The following is a 20,417-nucleotide window of genomic DNA, read 5'->3' as shown; positions in this document are numbered from 1 at the left end:
CTTCACATATTTTTTTTCTAAAAGAATCACTTGATTTATGTTACATCTTCAAAAATGTTTTTCTCATAAACCATATTGAAGTTTTTAAAACCTCCATTCTCAATATAATATCAGCTTGTGCATGAACCATGACTAATATTCATATTGATATGTACATGAGAATCCTTTATAACATGCATATGCACCTTATCTTTACATAGACATACAATGTTAAGTGTACCTACCTAAAAATTCAAAATTGTTGGATTTAGTGCACGCTTCTTCTTTGATGACCACCTTCTTCCACTAACTGCACCACCAAGGGAGAAACAGCTACATCAACATCAAGACCAACACCTATCCCAATAAAGGTCATTTGAGAAAAAGAAGGAAGAGGGAAGGGAGAGAGAAAGATAGAGAATGAGAGAGAGATAAGGGTCTTCCTTTTTATAAATTCTATATGAGAGTTCCCATTCCCATAAGGTAAGTTCCACAAGTCTTTTCTTATTTTACTATTTACATGTATAATGAAAATCATGGGTTAACTTGGATTTTTAAGCTAATAAAAAACTTTTAAATATCTTAGCCAACTAAATTCTTTAATGAATTAGGAAACTATTTAGATATTTGACTTTAATTAAAGTTGAGACTTCTAGCTAATTAGGAGTTAAGAAAGTAAGGGATATTGGATAAGTAAGAGGGCCCACATAGGAAAGTGTCTCACCCTTGGGATCCCATTTGCTTACTTAATTAAATTAAATTCTTAATTATAAATCCTAAGTAATTCTTAAACTAAATCCAAATCCAAATCCAAATCCAAATCCAAATTTTATTTAAGTTAAATCCACATACACTCAAAATCAAAATTCAAATTTTAAATTAATTTCTAAATGCAATTTAAATTTAAATTTTAAAGTAATTCATATTATAATTCAAATTCAAATTTAAATTTAAATTTAAATTCAAATTCAATTAAATTTCAATTTCAGTTTCAAATTGAGATTACATCTCAAATGAAATTCAACTCCAAATTTAAATTAAATTTCAAATGAAATTCAAATTCAATTAAGATTATCTTGAGATTCAAACTCAAATTAACATTTAATTTAATTTTAATTCAAATAAAAATTTAAGCCAAATTTGAGACATAAAAAATTATATTTATTTATCAATAATTGTGAAAAATTTGCAAGTGTTATAGATCATTATTTAGGTTAGGGTTTGGGTGGTTAGAATAATGGGTTTTAGTAAAATAAGGTTAGACCATGACCGGATTGAGTAGATTATGAACCGTCAAACCCCAAATAAGGTATGATGGAGCCTGGATCATGTTTGAGGAATAATAGGTCTGGTATGGACCTGATCTAAGTTTATAAAGTGGTTGAGTCTGGTTTTTACATGATCTAAAACCAAATTGGGGCTCTGTTCAAGCCCGATTAAGCCAAGTTTGGATTGACTCAACAGTATTCAGACACAAATAATGGATTTGCAGCCTAAACGGGATGAAAACATAAATCAAACTTGGCTCCAAAAAGTATATTTAAACTTGGTTGTGGTTCGGACCCAAGGAAAATGGAACTAGGATATGAGACCCAATTCTAGTTAGGCTGCCTTGGGCCCAAACTCGTGTGTGGCTTAAACCGGCCGTTGGGCAAGCCACAAGGGATGTGAACCCCACTCCCCAAAGGAGATCATTGGTTGGGGCCTTCCCTGTAGATTCATTAGTGTTTGGCTATTGCATCTGATACCATCATTGTGACGTTATAGGATGATTGGGATCGTCCTACGCGTTCATTGTGACTTCGTAGGATGATACGCGTAATCACGCAATAGTTTTCCCTTTCGTTGAATTTTCAACCGGATACCGGATTTTAAAAACAATTGGCCGAGTAAAAACCGCTTTTATGGTCTACGATACTATATAAACCCCCTCTCCCATCCCCCCCCCCCATCATCTCTCTCTCTCTCTCTATTTTTCCCTTTTTTCTGGTCAATTGTGTCGGTTTTTTAGTTCTTTGTAAGGATGAGTTAGATTCTTGAATTCGATCTTACCTGTGTTTAGTTTTGTTGTAGTTTGCTTTAAGTAAATTCTCTGATTGTGTCATATTTCCTCTTGTTCTTCAATTTCTTTCTTTTTTGACGAATTCGGTTTGGTAGCTTATTGACAAGTGGATGTTTCAAATTTTCTGCCTCGGTTTCTTGGTTCAGTGTGTTGTCTGATCGATCGATCTATCATCTCGCTTATCGGCAGAATGTGTGTTTAGAGTGAGTCTTGCTATGACGGGATTGTTTTTGTTGCATGGGATGATTTTTTTGTTTCTTTTGGATTCGTTTGGAAGCTTTTTGTGGCTTTTGCATGTCAGTGTATTGGTTCAGATCAGCCAAGTAGACTAGTAGTGAATTGCTTGTTGCGTGAGGGAGTAGGATCTCTGTATTTTCTTGCTAGTTTGATGAGATTTGTAGTTGTTCTCGGTGCTTTATTATATCTTTAAATTGGTTTGCAATAAGGACGTACGTGAATTGTTCTTTGGTGTGCTTGAATCGGATGACCGTGTTAGTTTTCGATTAGTTTGTTGAAACTTTTTCCCGTGAATTGGGATCGTTGTGTTTTATTATGTTCTGTTCTTGTTCGTCCAAAAATCGTACTTTTCGTTTCTCTTTTTCTCTCTTTTGATTCTTTTCTTTTGTCTGGTTAGGGGAATGATTTTAGTTCGGTAATTTTTATTTGTGTTGTTTGCAAATTAGTCCTTGCCTTATGGCAGATTTACAAAATAGTCCCTGCCTTTATGCGATTTTTGCAAAATCAGTCCCTCCCCCCATTTACAAAATCAGTGCCTTATGGCAGATTTAGATATTTTATTATTTTTATTTATGCGTGATGTGGAGTTGGTTTAGTTTGTTAACGAGGTCAAATTCATTGGCAAATGGAGTATAGTTTAGCAATTTCAGTTTGATTTGGTGCGTTTAGTGTTCTTTTTTGAAGTTCTGTGATATGGAAGGAATTCATCTTTTCTAAAAAAAAAAAGTGAAGGAATTCATCCAATCCTTTTGGAAAAAGTTGTCATATGTGAAGGAATTCATGTAATCCTTTTGGAATTAATTCAGAATGGGAACTTAAATTCTTTTAATTTTGTTTAAGTTTGATAATTTCTGCTTATACTTGCTTATTATATTAGATGAATTTCACTTACTTTTATGATCTGAATGAAGAAATAAAGGTCAAAACTTATGGGAGTTAATCCCAATCAGATATGGCAAGATATCTCAATTAGTCCATCAAACCGTGATAGAATATGCTAGATTTTAAATTGAATTGCATCTATATTCTATATTCGAAAAGATTATTTCTTGTTTGCTTGTCAAATCTTTCTCTCAACCCTGTTTGACAGGGTCTACTCTGAAAAGGAGGGGAAGAAACGACCAACAACCCACTTCTTAAGATTCATTCACCCAGATGGATGCTCACGCTTCTATTACATTAATAACCATTTCATGGATCCTAACTTACATTCTTGGGATGCCCAATTGGCTCCAGGACGCCACTGGCACGAGCACCATACAGTGCATCATAATCGTCCTCTCAATCCTGACATTGGGCTTCATTTATGTGGCCATCAAACTCTTGCTTTTCCCAATTCGCCACAGTTTGCCGCCCGAATTTGGATTTGGGACGCTCACCTGATTCATGGGGTAAGATGTGATTAGTTTAGTATACGTGACAATCTTTTAGCACAATTATCTTAATTAGTTGAGAGTAACCATAATGTTCGCATTTTTATTGCTCATTGAGAATGTCTTCGAACCCCCATCATTTGTTTTGTTCATTACATTCGTTCTTCTTGACTGTGTAAAGCTCGTTTCAGATCCTTACAAAGTATACCATATGGTTTTGCAGGTTGTTACAGAGGATCTCTGTCTGTTGATGCTGAGAGATTTGCCTTGGATGGTTATTTCCCAGTACGACAGGTATATGTGCGCAGTTGCAAAAGGTCGACATTCCAACGGGGGCTCCGCGTGGTTGGTTGGAGCTGTGAGTGCATTTCTCCTTGTGGTGGGACGTTGCAAGTTCAAACCACAATGGTACGTTGAATAATAACTGGGTGGGGGTCTGCCTAACCCAGCTTGCCTTTAAAAACAAAAAGGTCGACATTGGTGACAATCTAGGGATTTTGAATCTCTAGATGATGGACTGGGGCGTGGTTCGAGCGTTTAGAACACCAGAATTCCGATGCCCTTGGAAAACAATGGCTAGAGATCTGCTTGTGATGCTTTGTTGCTGTGTGGCCTCAAAATCTAATGGGCTTAAATATTTCTAGTTCTTATATATTTCAGGTTTTCTGTAAGGTAATTTTAGAAAGGTCAAATCTTGTGGTGCTTGGTGTTCTTGGTCTTTCTTTGAGAGAGGTGTTTTTATGTTGTTTGAATAAGGATTTGTTCCTTGGTCTGAAATGACAGTAGAGATACTGCTTGTTGTAATTGATGAGACATATAATATTAATATGTGCAGTTGATAGGATATAGTTGTATGACTTGAGATTCTTAGCTCATAGAGCCGTTGGGGGGTGGTCCCAAGGGCTTTTAAGCTCCTCTTTGTCTATATAAAGTGGTAATCCCCCTCTTGTAATTTGGTGCTTCTGTTAATCATTCATGTTCAATAAAATGAATATCTTTTGCATGTTTGTGTTCTTCTCTTTAGTTCTTTGATGTTGCCTTTGTGCTCTTGTATTGTGTATATGCACTTCGTGTTTATGATCTTGTAAGCGCTTAGAGGCCGTAGTTTTGTATTTTCTCATATTTCATTTCAAGTTGCTTTTCAAACCAGATATCCACACCAGTGCACAAGTAATCGTAGTTAGTCTTACCCAGAGCTTTGAAATCCTCTCCCCCCCCCCCCCCCCCCCCCATTAAAATAGTGACGCTAACAAGAAAAAAAGAGCAAGATGATACAACAATGAAGATGCTACTCAAAGGAGATTTGTGGTCTGCTGAAAATTTACCTTACCCAGAACGACTACATCGTTGCGTAGCTCTTAGCATCAGTAAAAGGTGTCACAAAAAATGTCATAAATATTGCAATTGCTTTTCGATAAAAATCACTTTGTGCATTTCTCAAGTCAGAATAGTAAAAGCAACAAAATGTTGCTGAATGTCCATTTTTTTAAAGATACAGTAAAAGCAACAATATGTTGGTTTTCTCCTTCAGTAGTCAATTAACATTAATTGCTTAGGTTTCACCAAAGTTGCTGAATGAAACATACCCCTACAAACCAGCCAAAAGGAGAAGCAACTCCACCTACAATAGTAATTATTTCATATTTGTGCTGAACCACAATTGTAAGGTGCAGCATAACAGATTCCAAGTATTACAAGAAAAAGAACAGGGTCCTCTATTAGATGCTTCAGCCCTTCCAACACTCCAGAAAATGCATAGATTAGGTTTCTGCTCAAGCCTCATTTTAGACATGATCAATTCATTAAACAGAGAGTCTGATCCTACATGCAAAAACCCCAGCTACACTACACTGATTAGTGCAATTCATACAAAAACTAAAAACATCATAATCCCTCTCTTCAATGTTTTCTTTACCCTGTCATCATGATCCGCAAGATATCGACTTCCCCAGGCAGAATTACAATGTTTTTCAAAACAAATGCATCACACGTATTTATATGGATGCTGGAATCAGGTTGCACTTCAATTATTAAAGTATCCATGTATGAAAAATGTACAAAAACATATAAACCTAAAGAATAAGAGGAATACTGAATTACTATTCCCCCTCCAGATGCTGTGTTTGTAAAATTTACTTCTGAGATGGTTGTAGGAACAAGATCATTGCATCTCCATGTCAATGTAAAAATGTTTGACAAAAGCATGAATCAACTGACATGACCATGAAAGACTTTGGGCCTATATCAGGTCTGGTTGTTTGTACTGGGAAATCAATCTTCATTACTCCTACCAAGGTTCAATTGATTAAACAGGAAACTGGTTCGGCTCGAGGGTCCTTGACCTTGAAATATTTAGGTTTACCACTACTCAATTGTGCACTGAGATTACATGATTCTCTGATTCACAAATTCAAGAGCAAACTTGACAATTGGAGTAATCGTTTATTCTCTCTTGCTGCCAAGTTACACTTACTAATTTGGTTCTTACTTCTGTCCCGATTTCTTGGATGCTCAATTTTAAATTTCCCTCTGAAGTGTTGCAAGATATGGAGGTGAACATTTGCTAGGTCTTCTGGGCTGATAGAGATCAACAAATATTCATCTCCTGGGATAGAGTGTGCAAGCTGAAAGAGGAAGGGGGTCTGGGAGTTCGTGATCTATCTAAATTTAGCCAAGCATGCTTGGCAAAGCTTGTTAGGGCAACTCTTAATGAGGCTGAAAATCAGTGGATAAATTTGATTAGAACAAAGTACTAAAGAGTGAAGTCTCTGTGGCATCCTACCAAAAATAAAATTGGATCTTGGGAATGGAAAAGCAATAAATATGGTATGGAAGTAATGAAGAAACAAGCCAAATGGGCAGCAGGTAATGGTAGAAATTTGAATTCTTATTCGCTAACCGGGTGGACTTCTATCGTTTTGCAACTATTTGAAGAGAACTTGAATAGTGTCGAATGTAAAAAATGTGTAATATGTTGGTTGGTTAAAAGATGCTGTGCATATCCAGTAAAGACCTTGGTACATCAACAAACTTGGAACAGGATAAAGGAAGATGATTTATGGCGGAACGAATGTCAACCATTCTTGATAAGACAAGCCTAGAACATAGTTCGAGATAAAGACATTTAGCTGCAATGTTTCAAACTTATTCGGAGAAAATGCCACAGCCCAAGAGTGGCTATGACTCTAAGGCTGGCTATAGGTAACTGCTTATTAACACGATACACTAGTTAAACTGGGGGTTACTATTTGGTCAATAGATGTGCCCTCAGTAAGTATCAAAGCTTGGAAGCATGTCACATGGCTGTTTGGTTGTTGGTGCACCCCACACGAGATATGGAAGGTGAGCTGCAGAGAGAGGTAAATGATAAATTGAAGAATTAAAAAATCCTCCAATGTTGGATTCTGGCCTTCCAACAGATAAGTAACCGAATGATATTTGAAATTGTTCATCTCACAGTAAATCAGTTTGTGGATGGGTGCATTAACTTTTCTAAGGGTACATGTCCTTCATGCGGCTAAAGGTTGTGATCATCCCATCCTTATTGGTTGATGTAATATGGACAGGTGGATTCCTCCAAGAGAAGGATGGGTCAAACTGAATTCTACAGTTTAAGAGCCCCCATGTGACCTTGGTGGTCACAGTCAGTAACTCCGTACCTGATGGAACGGTAACGATGAGCCAAGTTACCAGCAGCTTGTTGAATGAAGAGACCAGAAGAAAGTCATCAGGTCCTTCTACCTCTGATGCACTTGTGATTAAAAACCGGGGGAGAAGCAAGAGTAAGAGCAAGGCTCCGCACTACCATGACAAATTCAGAGGTCACTCACGCTCGAGTTCAAAGAAAGATGTCGAGTATTATTATTGCCACAAGAAAGAGCATATGAAGCAGGAATGCAGTAAACTCAAGTTCAAGGAGCAGAGTAGAGAGAAGAGCTCAGAAGAAAAGTAGGATGCCACAACCGCAGTCACAGATGGAGAGCTCATGGTTGTCTGTGATGACACCAACATAAATTTGATCGGTCAAGAGACTGATTGGGTGATTGACTTTGGAGCTTCGTTTCATATTACTTCATGAGCTAAGTTTTTCACTTCCTACTCGCAAGGTGATTTCGGTAATGTCCAAATGGAAAATGAAGATGTGTCAAAGATTGTTGGCACGTGTGACATTTGCTTGAAAACAAGCGTTGGCTGTAAATTATTGCTGAAAGATGTGGGGTATGTACCAGACATCCGACTGAATATGATCTCTGCTAGAAAGTTGGATGATGAGGCTACAACAACACCTTCAGTGATGGAAGGTGGAAGTTAACCAAGGGTTCCTTGGTGGTAGCCAGAGGAAAAAAGACATGCTCCCTTTACACTTTGCAATCGAAGATCTGCAAGACTGTTATGAATGCTGTGGAGACTGGCTCATCCACAAAATTATGGCATAGAAGGCTCGGGCATATGAGCGTGAAGGGACTGCAAGTCCTAGTTAAGAAAGAGCTCATGGCGGGTGCATCAAGTACATCTTTGAAACCTTGTGTTAATTGCTTTCATGGTAAACAAAATAGAGTTTTTTTTTCTATAGAAGCATTGCATCTAGAAAATGTAATGTTCTAGGTCTTGTACACTCTGATGTATGTGGACCTTTGAAGGTCAAGACACTTGGTGATGCACTGTACTTTGTGACTTTCATAGATGATCACTCTAGGAAAGTCTGAGCTTATACACTGAGAACTAAAGATCAAGTTCTAGATGTATTCAAACACTTTTAGGTTATGGCTGGAAGGGAAACTGGCAGATAGTTGAAGTGTGTTCGCTCGGATATTGGTGGTGAATACATTGAGCTATTTGATAAGTATTGCACCAATCATGACATCAAACATGAAAGGACTGTGAGGATGACACCTCAACAAAATGGGGTTGCTGAGAGAATGAATCACACCATTCTTGAGAGAGTCAGATGTTTGTTGTCACACTCTAAATTGCCAAGATCTTTCTGGGGTAAGGCAATGAGGACAACAATTGATCTTATCAACTTGTCTCTTTCTATTCCCTTGAAGAGAGATGTTACAAAGAAAGTTTGGATAGGGAAAGAACCTTCCTATGAATACTTAAGAGTGTTCGGCTGCAGAGCATTTGTTCACATTCCAAAGAAAGAGAGGTTCAAACTTGATCTAAAAGCCAAGCAGTGCATATTCCTTGGCTATGGATATGAAGAGTTTGGCTACAGACTGTATGACCCTGTTGATAAGAAGGTGGTCAGAAGTCAAGATGTTGTCTTCTTGGAAGATCAGATCATTAAAGATATTGGAGAGATTGAGCCATCAGAGCCCAATAGAGGTGATCTTGTTGATTTAGATCCCCTTGATGCACCGGTTGTTCATGATTTCATGGAGGAGATGTCACCTCCCCATAATGATGCAGATGAAGGAAGTGCTGAGTCAGAAATTGAGGGAGAGCCAACACCCCAAGAGACACTTTCTCAAACTTCGATAAGGAGGTCCATTAGAGAGAAACAGTGATCCAGAAAATATTCATCAAATAAGTATGTGATGATTACAGATCAAGGTAAACTAGAAACTTTTGAAGAAGTTTTGGAGGATGAAAACAAGTCTGAGTGACTTAAGGCAATGAAAAAAGAAATAGATTCATTGCATGAGAATCATACCTTTGATCTGGTAAAGACACCTAAAGGGAAGAAGGTGTTGAAGAACAAATAAGTCTTCAAGCAGAAGACTGATGGGAACAACTCTCAACTTAGATACAAGGCATGTCTTGTTGTAAAAAGTTTTGCTTAGAAAAATGGAGTTGACTTTGATGAGATCTTCTCACCAGTTGTAAAAATGTCCTCCATCCGAACTGTGCTCGATATAGCTGCAAGCATGAATTTGGAAGTTGAGCAGCTTGATGTGAAGACTATATTTCTGCATAGTGACTTGGGTGAAGAAATTTATATGAAGCAACCTGAGGGCTTCATTGACAAGGGTAAAGAGAAACTAGTATGCAAGCTGAAGAAGAACTTGTATGGATTGAAGCAAGCACCAAGACTGTGGTATAAGAAATTTGATTCCTTTATGACTGGGCATGGATATTCAAGAACCTCCACAGACCATTATGTGTTTATGAAGAAATTTTCAGATGGTAATTTCACCATTCTCTTGCTTTATGTGGATGATATGCTGATTGTGAGTCAAGACATCAGCAAGATTAACAAGTTGAAGTTAGAGCTAAGTGAGACCTTTGTCATGAAGGATTTAGGTCCAGCAAAGCAGATTCTTGGGATGAGAATCGTTCGTGACAGATCACATGGGCTGATCTGGTTATCTCAAGAGAAGTATATCAAAAAGGTTCTTGAGAGGTTCAATATGGACAAATCAAAGCCTATTAATTGTCCACTTGCAGGCCATTTCAAACTTAGCTCAAGGCAATGTCCTGCAAATGATGAAGAAGGAATCGAGATGCATAAAATTTTCTATGCTTCGGCAGTAGGTTCGTTGATGTATGCTATGGTATGTACTCAATCAGACATAGTTCATGTTGTTGGAGTTGTTAGTCGATTTTTGTCAAATCCAGGAAAAGAACATTAAGCTACAATGAAATGGATTCTGAGATATCTTCAGGGCACTTCAAAGATGAGTCTGTGCTTTGAAAAGGATAAACCTATTCTTGAAGGGTTCACAGATTCTGATATGGCTGGTGATGTCGACAATAAAATGTCTACTTCTGGGTATTTGATTACTTTTGCAGGGGGAGCAGTTGCATGGCAGTCGAAATTACAAAAATGTGTAGCTCTCTCCACTACAGAAGTTGAGTCCATCGCCATTACATAAGCCAATAAGGAATTGTCGTGGGTGAAGAAATTCTTGCAAGAGTTGGGCTTGAAGCAAGAAGAGTATGTTTTTCACTGTGATAGTCATAGTGCGATTCACTTGAGTAAGAATTCATCGTTTCATTCAAGATTAAAACATATCGATGTTCGATACCACTGGATTTGAGATGTCTTGAATGAAAAATTGCTGCAACTGGAGAAAATGCATACTGATGACAATACATCAAATATGCTGACTAAGGCATTGCCTAAGGACAAACATGAAAAGTGTCGATTTCTAGCAGGAATGGAAGAAACTTCCACATAAGTCGGGAAACGCTTTTAGGGCACCGAAAGGGTGCAAAGAGAACAAAAGCAAGAAGTGTTGCTACACTTCTTTTAGGACAGCTTCGTCAAGCTGGTTCTTCAGATCATTCGTTCTTTATTCTTCAGTGAGGTATATCCTCTTGTTCATTTCATTACACCTTGTGTGTTTGTAAGGCTTATGCCTTTTGGCCACTTTGTAATCTTTGTTTGAAGATAGTGGAAGGTGCTGACCTATTGGTCATCGTGGACGTACCTCAGTTGAGAGGGAACCACGTAAATCGTTGTGTGTTGTTTTTGTTTCCGCTGTTGGTTTGATTTTATTTCTTCCACTATTATCGTTGCATTGTTTCCATCGATTCACACTCGTGGGGAGGCCCGGTACGTCCATTTTAACCCCAACAACATCATCATTTTCAACGAATTGCATAGGGAAGTGTCCCAAGAAACCATGTTTCTACACCATTTCTAAGCAAGTCTTTGATTGAGGCGTAACCCCATTCCCAAGTTATACAGTATCAAAAGCCTCCCCAATTTCTACATTTTTCACATGAAAAAGGTTCAAATTGAGGGCCATAATCCCCATTCTTTGAGATTTTTGGCATTCATAACCCGAATTTGGTAATATCTTCTTGTTTTCCAAATCTCCAGCACTGGATAACAAATGCATTGAGATTTTACGCTTCCATGTTTGATAGGTTTATTGCATTGGATTCCACTCCAGAACAGAATGATATGAAGTGGAGAAGAAAAAGAAGAGGAAGAAAATGAAGAGATAAAAGGCAGGATCCCATGTGACATTTCTCTCAACAGAAGAAAAGGCAAGAGAACAAAAAAGGGAAGGAGCAAAAACACTAGATCAACATCTTTTATTATGAAACATGGGATACTATAGGATAGGAAACACAACACTTTTACATGAAAGGCACCAACAATAGAAAGCAGGCTGCCAAGAAGCAAACACCACACACCCCAACAAAAAACAGCAATACTCCTTCTGTAACATCGCAAACATCACCCTTGCATAAGGGCAAGAAGATTCATCTTTGGTCGGAAAAGCCACCTAATAAATAAGCTCAGTGATGCCTTCCAAGACAAAGGCACACAAAGTAATTGTTATGGACACAATGATTGCCAGCCCAAGCAAACTCTGAATCAACATCATGACCTTTGTCTTGTTCTCCATGCCCCACAGGTGCAACAACAAGAAACCCAGGACAAGACACATGAACACCACCAGAACTAAGGTGCTGTAGAAAGCAGATTGGAAGGTGGGTGCACCAGCCATGTAGTTGATCACTTTGGTTGGATTGAGGGCCATGGTGGACATTGCAGACGCATCAATTGCTATCCCCATTAGTGCTAGGTTCTGCACCGCTTTATCATCTTCAACAGCAGGTGGGGCCAGCATGTCCCTTTGCCTTTTTTCATTCTGAAGCTGCAAAGGTTAAAGAATATGAATGAAGAAAGGTACAAAAAGAAAACAAAGTAGGCGGGCTTTGTTTTGGAACAGGCCTTAGAAGGAAGTCAAGGCTTAGGCATTGGAGCCAAAAAGGGAAGTCCACATCTGGACTTTTAGGACATGCTCAAGCAAAGAGGGTACCAGGTGTGACAGTCCAATGAGCTTCTTTAGGTTGGCCCAATGCATGGGCGGTGCTTAGACTAGTTTTCTCAGTGCAAAGCTAAGAACAACTGATACAAAATCCAACTTAAATATTTTGTTGAATCAAGTTTGGGCCAATGAACGTCATAACTAGATAAGAAATTTAAAAAGTTTGAAAAATTTTAAACACATTGTATTGAGATAAAGTTGGATACACAAACTTCGATAATATCCAACTGTGTGGGGGTCTAGGCTGGGTGGAGAAGCATGCTCTAGTGGGGGTGGACACCTAGTCCATTGTCACTTGTGCAAATCCACAGGTTATCAGGATAACCTAATACCTTGATTAAAAGTTAAAAGAAAATTTTGAACCATTTGTCAAGAATTTTTGCAAAATATCCAAACAGTTTTTTTTGGATTGCGCTTTGATCCGACTTAACCGCATTATTCAGACTAGCAGGCTAAACAAGCAATTCATGAGCCAAAGTTTATCCATGAAGTTAGCAAACTCAAGCTTGATCACCACGAATGACTGTCGCTGGGCTGGGCCTTGTAGGTTTTGGGTCACTCTTGACCTCCCATGCTGAGCATTTGAGCCTTATGGGAACTTGGTTGAGAGAGAGAGAGAGAGAGAGAGAGAGAGAGAGAGAGAGAGAGAGAGAGAGATCCATTTGCTGCATTGGATCTAGCTCTGGGTCCAATTGATTTGGGGCACAAAATTTGATTACTCAAATCTTAGTTAAATCTGAACATTGTAACCTAGACCTAGGAAAACTTATTCAAGGTAGGTTTTCTAAATGAGATCGGGAGAACAAACGGTTTTGATCCAGATGCAGGCCTTATTCTCTGGTTGGTGGGTGTCATGCATCTTCAAGATGAACGGCATCCAAGTCACATTTGACAGTGTTACTGTCAAAGGCGCCCTTGACTTGATCCTCTTTCATCCTTTCCAGCCATGAAAGAAACAAGCATCAAATCATGTAATGAGAAAGTGCCATGCTAGTACAAGTGAGTAGAGATGGCAGTGGACCGGGGTGGGGGACAAGGTCTCCACCCCTGCCCTGTCTCAAAATCCGGACCTCCATCCCAGAACGGGTTTGGATTTTAACCTTCATCCCCGTTTCATGTCCTCCATCCCCGGTCCAAACAGGACGGGCCCCGTTTCCCCTCAGTCCATTGCCATCACTAAAGAAGGATTGGGGACCGGGCAAGGTGGGGATCGGGATGGGACAGGGTGGGGCGGGAGAAAGCGTAAGTCCATCCCCGTTTCATGTCCTCCATCCCCGGTCCAAATGGGGCGAGGCGGGGCCCAATTCCTCCCTGGTCCACTGCCATGCCTACAAGTGAGCTCTAGTTTTTTTGATATATTTTTTTTATAATTACACAGAAAAAACACCCTCAGGATCATAGACCTAACCTGTGGGCCCATCAAGTGACCCACGTCCCTAAGAAGGTTCCTCATCATGAAAAGATAAGCAGGTGCAGTTAGATTAATCATATGAACACTATAAAGAATAAACTCAACCGAGCTAATCAAAATTAATTATCATACCAAATTTATCTGGTTTTACTCTTACATATAAAGAATTGAAAGTACACTTGAACAAATCATTCACTATCAAATTTTGTCAAACAAATTAAGGTTGGATATTTGAACCAGACGCAACCCAATAATATGCAAACTTTTTCACTTTTGTGAAGATAAGTTCAAAATATTGCCGGATTTAAAAGTTTTAGATTTGCATAAACATATGCAATTAGTTTGGTTAAATGGCCTCGTTAAACAACCCGAGCATCTTGATGTAGCAGTCCGAAACAATTAGCTGAACAAATATAGTAATGACCAACAATTATAGATGTCAATGGTTTCCAATACATCAAATTTATACAACCAGACCAAATCCCAACCTCTTAAAAAGCCTGAATTTGGTTCAACCTTGTAGAGCTAAAGTTTTGAATGGATTGGAGGGTTAGGCTCCATGAATTAGAAGCAACTCGTCACCATTTATGTGTACCTAGATAGTACCATGTCCAGCCCAATGTCTAATTAAAATCCCACAATCACATTGCATGCATCTATTTTGGAAATTTTATCATAGTAGAACATGCTTGGTGTTTGTACGGGAAAAATTAAAATACATTAAAATATTTGGACAGAAAAATTATGTCAAGAAAAAAGCGAGAGCACAGAGTTCCAAAAAAAGAAAAAAAGCCACTTTTGGAGACAACCAGGTTTTTATGATGCAAAAAGTAGGAAAAGGCATAAAGCCAAAACAAGTTTGCGTTCAAAGAAAAAACCCCAAAGAATCAAATGAAACAGAAAATTACTATTTCTTCACTGCATAAGCCGTCACATGAACCCACACGCAAAAACACGGAAATATAAAGAAAAACAATAATAAGAAGAGCAAAACCCGAGCCATGCAGAAAAGTTAAAACTCTCGTTTATTAGATGACTACACTTGTGAGCAAATAAAAAGAAACAGGATCCCTATACGAAGCATTTCATCAAATCTTCAAACGGATCTCTATTCCAAGGAAATCAAGGAAAAAGTTGAAAAAAAAACCGATGAATTCCGAGCAAAAAAAACATCTCAGAGCCAGAAAGCAGAGCAAAGCCAAGATACTAAACATATCAACGAAATTTTCAACGAACACACGAGTAATCGATATGAGAAACACCTGATTTCTGTATTAAGTGAGAGATTCAGGAAAAGGCACAAAAACAGAGCATGATAAACTATGCCATCCATAAACCCCATTCCAGAACTGAAAATAATCAGAAAAGGCAAAATCTAAAACAAGGAGCTGATTCCCACATCTGCAAATAAACAACGCCACAAAATCTAGGGATAAAACCGAGAAACGAAATCAGAATAAAGCATGAGATATAACCAGAATTGAGCGTGAAAGAAAGAAATAAAGAAAAACAGAACACCACTAATTCCAGAGTTAGTTGAGTAGCAAGCATCTCACCAGATAGGCGGTGTCCTTCTTGACGTCGTCGAGAGAGGTCGTCATGTCGTTGGCCTTACGGCTAACTGGGAAGTCTCCTGATCCTGCAAGGGCTTCGACGCCCCCAAACTCCCTCCAAAAACTCTGTCCTCTACTCGCTTCAGGGTTTCTTTCTATGTTGCTTATGCATCATTCACCAATGAGGAGTATTATTTATAGCGGTCAGTGCCGCCCAAACGAAGAACCGCCGAAGACTTCCTTTAGGCGCTTTTTGTTAACGAATCACGGAAAAAGGAAATGCCGGTTTTGACAAAGGGGTGACAGAAAATTTTCTATGCATTCTTTTTTATTATATATTATATACTAAAAAATATATATTACACAAATATATATATATATACATATTTTTTATCTATATGAGCTCACTGGAGGTCAGCTTTAAGCTGAACGAACGAGCTGCTCGTGACTACTAGGCTTGTGAAATCATGAAACAAGCCTGCCTACCAATGTGTTGCTATCGGTGATGGGGAATTTCCCCATGGCCTAGTTACCATCATAGTGACAAACTTTAAAAACTGCAAAATCTCGTTTTTCAAAAACTCACAAGAATTTGAAAAAAAATCATAAATCTTGCATTTTTTGGCAAATTCTGCGTAATAAAAAATAAATTTTAAAATATTTTTTATAAAAAATACTAATAAAATTTATTTGAAAATAAAAATACATAATTTTTTCATGATAAATAACCATTTAAAAAGTAAATATCACATTTAAATCATGGTATTTATGTTTTTCATAAATCTTGCGATATTTTGAAAATCTTACAAGAAATTGCCGTTTTAAACTTTGAGGCAATTTCAACATATATTATCGCGAGAATTTCATAAATCTTGAGTATCACTATGATTAACACAAAAAAAGTTTGTATCCACAAAATTCAAATTTAGTCTAGGAAGTTGTGTTTGGGAAGAACGAATTAAAAGAAACTGAGAGAATAGATAGGTTAGGAATAGGAGAGTCCGGATCGGGTGCAATGTGATTGCAAAAAAAGTTGTGCATTAAGCACCCGCTCCCTTCCATCTTGAGTCCCACACCTGACAGTCCCTGTCCCCATGTGTGTGTGTGTGGTGGGGGTGGGGGTGGGGGCGCGTGTGATCAGATGCTTAATGCACAAATATATATATGCAATCATTTTGCACCTGATCTTTTCACGGAATAGGAATCTTATTTTTCTAGGCTCTGACCTTCGCATAGAAGGGGGATAAAAATTACAAAGGGGCCCCTGACAGGAAATTTTCTATGCATTCTTTTTCTTACATATTCAAACCCAATCCAACTGAATAGTAGATAAATAAGGTTGACAGTACGGCTTTGTGGGGGGGGGGGGGGACGTGGTCTTCGTCGTTTGTCGCTTTCAAGAACTAAATAATTCTTTTCCTTTGGACCTTTAGCACATGCACACCTACCTGGAATTGGATGATCCATAACACAATCTTGAATATGAATTCGACCCGGCGATGGGAAGGTGGCCGAACCCAAAAAGAAGGTGTCGGCAAGCCTGAGGTTGGGGTGGAAATTGAATTGGAAGTTTCCTGAAAACTGCTCGAGGCCCGTATAAAGGCGATGGCTCTCTCCCTCCCTTTTCCTCGTCGCTTACATTGGTCGTCAATAGGGGTGTAACCGGGTCTAACAACGTGGCCTTCACTTGTTTGGTAGGAGCTGTTAATGCATGTCACCATGTGTTGGGACGTTGCAAGTTCAAAACCCAATGGTATGTTGTGTAACTTGTAGGGGTTCAGCTTGCCTATCAAAAAAAGAGGGGACGGTTCGAGTTGAACCCGATTCCAGCTTTATCCTAGTTTCTACCTACTTTTACCAAACCGAAAACCCAAAATTGCATATTACTGATTTCGTAAAACATATAGTCTTGGCCGTGCATATAGATTCCTATGTAGGGCCAAAATTAAACAAGCATATAGATTACATATGTAGGGTATGCTGATCCAATTAGATTTAATTGGATTCATACTTTAGGTGTCCTGAATTGGGCCCTCCATTTAATCCAAAATAGGCCAGATCCTATTGGATACCGACAACATTGCTTCCAATCATGGAGATTGGAAACATTCTCAAGCCCCAACTGCTAGTCAATTAATTACTCCTTCACTTATCGGCTGTGGTCACGGATAACTAGGGATGGCAGTGGACAGGGGGAAAGCGGGGTCCCGCCTCGCTCCATTTGGACCGGATAACATCAAATTCCTTTTTCCTTTAGTTTTCATTTTCTAATGAATCGCATGAACCTAAGTGCAGTGTGGCTCACGTCTTGACTTTGATGTAATTTTTTACATGCAGTGGGACCCACATTTTCACATGCAAAACAATCTTGTATTTAAATGCAAGTCGACGCAGGAAGCAGATCAGGTCATGCTGAACATGAGCGTTTTTGCTCATGCTGACATCGTGGCCGTCTGTTTGCATTTTGGATGAATGCCACATGGTTTTGTTGACTTTTGAGCTTTTTAAAATGCAAATCGGATGGCCACGATGCCGGCACAAGCAAAAACGCTCATGTTCAGATCTGCTTCCGTCGACTCACGTCATTAGCAGAAAGGATTTCAGAGTTTTAAATTGCTACAGTAAACGGGTCGGGCTTGGTTCAGATATATAAGGTGGAATCAGACCAAAACCAGATTTGAGATAATGGTATCGGGCCCATACCCGAGTCTAATCGGGCTTGGTTCAGTTATAAGGTGGAATCAGAACAAAACCAGATTTGAGATAATGGTACCGGGCCCGTACCCGAGTCTAATCGGGCTTACCATAAGATAAACCATATTCGGATCCTATAAAGATTAAATGAATATTAATTGGAACTTAAGTTGGTCCTGGGTCTGTTAAGAAATTTCACAAACCATACCCGAATTCATATAATGAATCGAACCCCTGCTCTGACCCAGATTATAATCTGACCATATTTTTCACCAAATCCTGAGTCTATAGGGTTGGTATGAGTAGAGTCGGAATCAAAGTTCAAACCCTACCCATTTTGACATTCTTGGTGCCCCGTGATGGCTCAGCCTGCCGTACAACGATCCAACAATCATGTTTGGATTGCTTATTTAATAATGGGTTGCAAAAAAAAAAAAACATTTCAAAAACCGATCGTCATCTATGACGTTTTTGTTAGAGGTGCGAATGCCGCCGACCCATCCGCTAAAGAGGCAAGCCGTATCGTCTTTGTCAAACCCATGGACCAGAGGAAGATTCCTTACCTTAATTACCTAAATCCAAGGATGAGAAGAAGGTGGAGACGTTTAAAGAAGAATTACCTAAATCCAATCCTCAAGAAGGTCCAACGTATTCCCAAATCAATTGAAAATATTGTTAATAAAAGCATGGCAAATCATGTAACCTCTCTCTCTCTCTCTCTCTCTCTCTCTCTCTCTCTCTCTATATATATATATATATATATATATATATATATATATATATATATATATATATATATATATATACAAACACACACACACAAAGAGTGATAGCTCGCAATGCATGCTTCGCGTCCATCATGGTGACAAATATCGCGAGATTTATGAAAATCTTGAAATAATGTCGCGAGAAATTGCCTGAAAGTTTAAAACGGCAATTTCTCATGAGATTTTCAAAATATCACAAGATTTATGAAAAAACATAAATACCGTGATTTAAACGTGATATTTATGTTTTAAATGGCTATTTATCGTGAAAAAATCATGTATTTTTATTTTTAAATAATTTTTATTAATATTTTCTTATAGAAAATATTTTTATAATTTATTTTTTTATTGCCGAGATTTTGCCAAAAAATGCGAGATTTATGAAATTTTTTCAATTTCTCAAATGTTTTTGAAAAAAAATGATAAATTGACAATGAAAACGTTTGTCACTATGGTGTCCATCACAACCATTTTGGTCAGGCACTAAAGGGGTCAGGCAGCTACCACTCACGCTCTTTCTCTCTCTATATATAAGAGTAATGGGTCCATGCTAGATAAGTTTTTCAGTTTTTTTTTGTTTTATTTTTAAATTCTGACCGTGCAAATGTGAACTTAGTGCTTGATTTTATAGAGATCAACTCTTGAAATGTTTGATTCTGATACATAAGCAGGTTTTTATACCGTTAGAAAAATCAATGGCTTAAAAACTTTGTAAAATTCAAAGGCTCCAAATATCAATTTTTATAGAAAACACATGATCCGTATATGGATTCCTCTTAAATAGACCATGCCCAATACATTTATGGGGTTGAAACTGAGAAAAAACACAGAAAGAGCAGAAAAACCTATTTAGCAGGTTTCATTTAGTATGGACCTGCTCTTGAAGTGTTTGATTCCAACACATGGGTGAGTTTTTATAACATTTGAAAAATCAATTATCCAAAATCTTTGTAAATTTTTTAGGCTCCAAATATCATTTTTTTTATTGAAAACACATGATCCAGGTGTGGATTCCTTGTAAATTGACCATGCTCAACACATTTATGGGATCGAAACCGTGAAAAAGCATAAAAAAACCTATTTAGCACGTTTCATTTAGCATATTTCATTTACCATGGACCCATTTTTCAATATATATATATATATATATATATATATATATATATATATATATATATTTGAGAAGAAAAGCAAAGTCTCTATTCAAGATATTGATAATAGAGGCGTTTGTGGCCAGGTTATTCATAACCTGGTCATGTACATTAGTTGCCGTGTGTGTTTTCCCATGTGCATGTGTGCATATTAACCGTTCCCATCGTGTTTGTGGATCTGTTACACCCAAACCCCACTGGTACTTAAACTTGGATATGTGGTTGGAGTTTAGCTTGGTCTAGATCCAAATTACTGATAGCCATGTTGGTGGCGTGAAGCTTACTAAATGACTCAGCACAGGGGAGGTCATTAAGGGCGCGTTTCACATCCGGAAGGGTTAGGTTTGATAACAAAGAAAAGGGATGGGTCCGATTAACTATACGGGTGAGACTCGTGAGGATCGTTAGCGCAGGAGCTGGATATTTTTCATGGTAAAAGATTTGATTTTACGAGGGCC

General features: G+C 38.2%; 1 protein-coding gene and 1 long non-coding RNA gene across 2 annotated transcripts; one reads left to right on the top strand and one right to left on the bottom strand.

The window, feature by feature from the left end:
* The first annotated feature begins 1,922 nt into the window (after window positions 1-1,922).
* Window positions 1,923-4,654, top strand: LOC149834451 (uncharacterized). Its single transcript, XR_016432776.1, has 2 exons — window positions 1,923-3,669; window positions 3,875-4,654. It is a non-coding gene; the product is annotated as an uncharacterized LOC149834451 (long non-coding RNA).
* Window positions 4,655-11,626: 6,972 nt separating this feature from the next.
* LOC149834450 (uncharacterized) lies at window positions 11,627-15,594 on the bottom strand. The gene is made up of 2 exons (XM_090011411.1): window positions 15,351-15,594; window positions 11,627-12,209 (listed from the first exon to the last, which is right to left on the bottom strand). Exons 1-2 carry the CDS (start codon window positions 15,393-15,395, stop codon window positions 11,835-11,837), a joined length of 420 nt encoding a protein of 139 aa, XP_089867537.1. The 5' UTR covers window positions 15,396-15,594; the 3' UTR covers window positions 11,627-11,834.
* Window positions 15,595-20,417: the final 4,823 nt, after the last annotated feature.

This window comes from Nuphar pumila, chromosome 6 (genome assembly GCF_984573655.1).
Source record: "Nuphar pumila chromosome 6, dmNupPumi1.hap1.1, whole genome shotgun sequence".
NCBI classification, from domain to species: domain Eukaryota; kingdom Viridiplantae; phylum Streptophyta; class Magnoliopsida; order Nymphaeales; family Nymphaeaceae; genus Nuphar; species Nuphar pumila.
Note: the sequence above shows the minus strand (reverse complement) of the source record. Positions and strands in the feature narration are given on the sequence as shown.

Excerpts from the sequence above, each read along its gene's own strand:
- LOC149834450 (XM_090011411.1), bottom strand. The coding sequence starts at position 15,395 with ATGACGACCTCTCTCGACGACGTCAAGAAGGACACCGCCTATCTG. Across the intron at positions 12,210-15,350 it reads AGAAGGACACCGCCTATCTG|CTTCAGAATGAAAAAAGGCA; the intron begins GTGAGATGCTTG and ends TAACCTTTGCAG.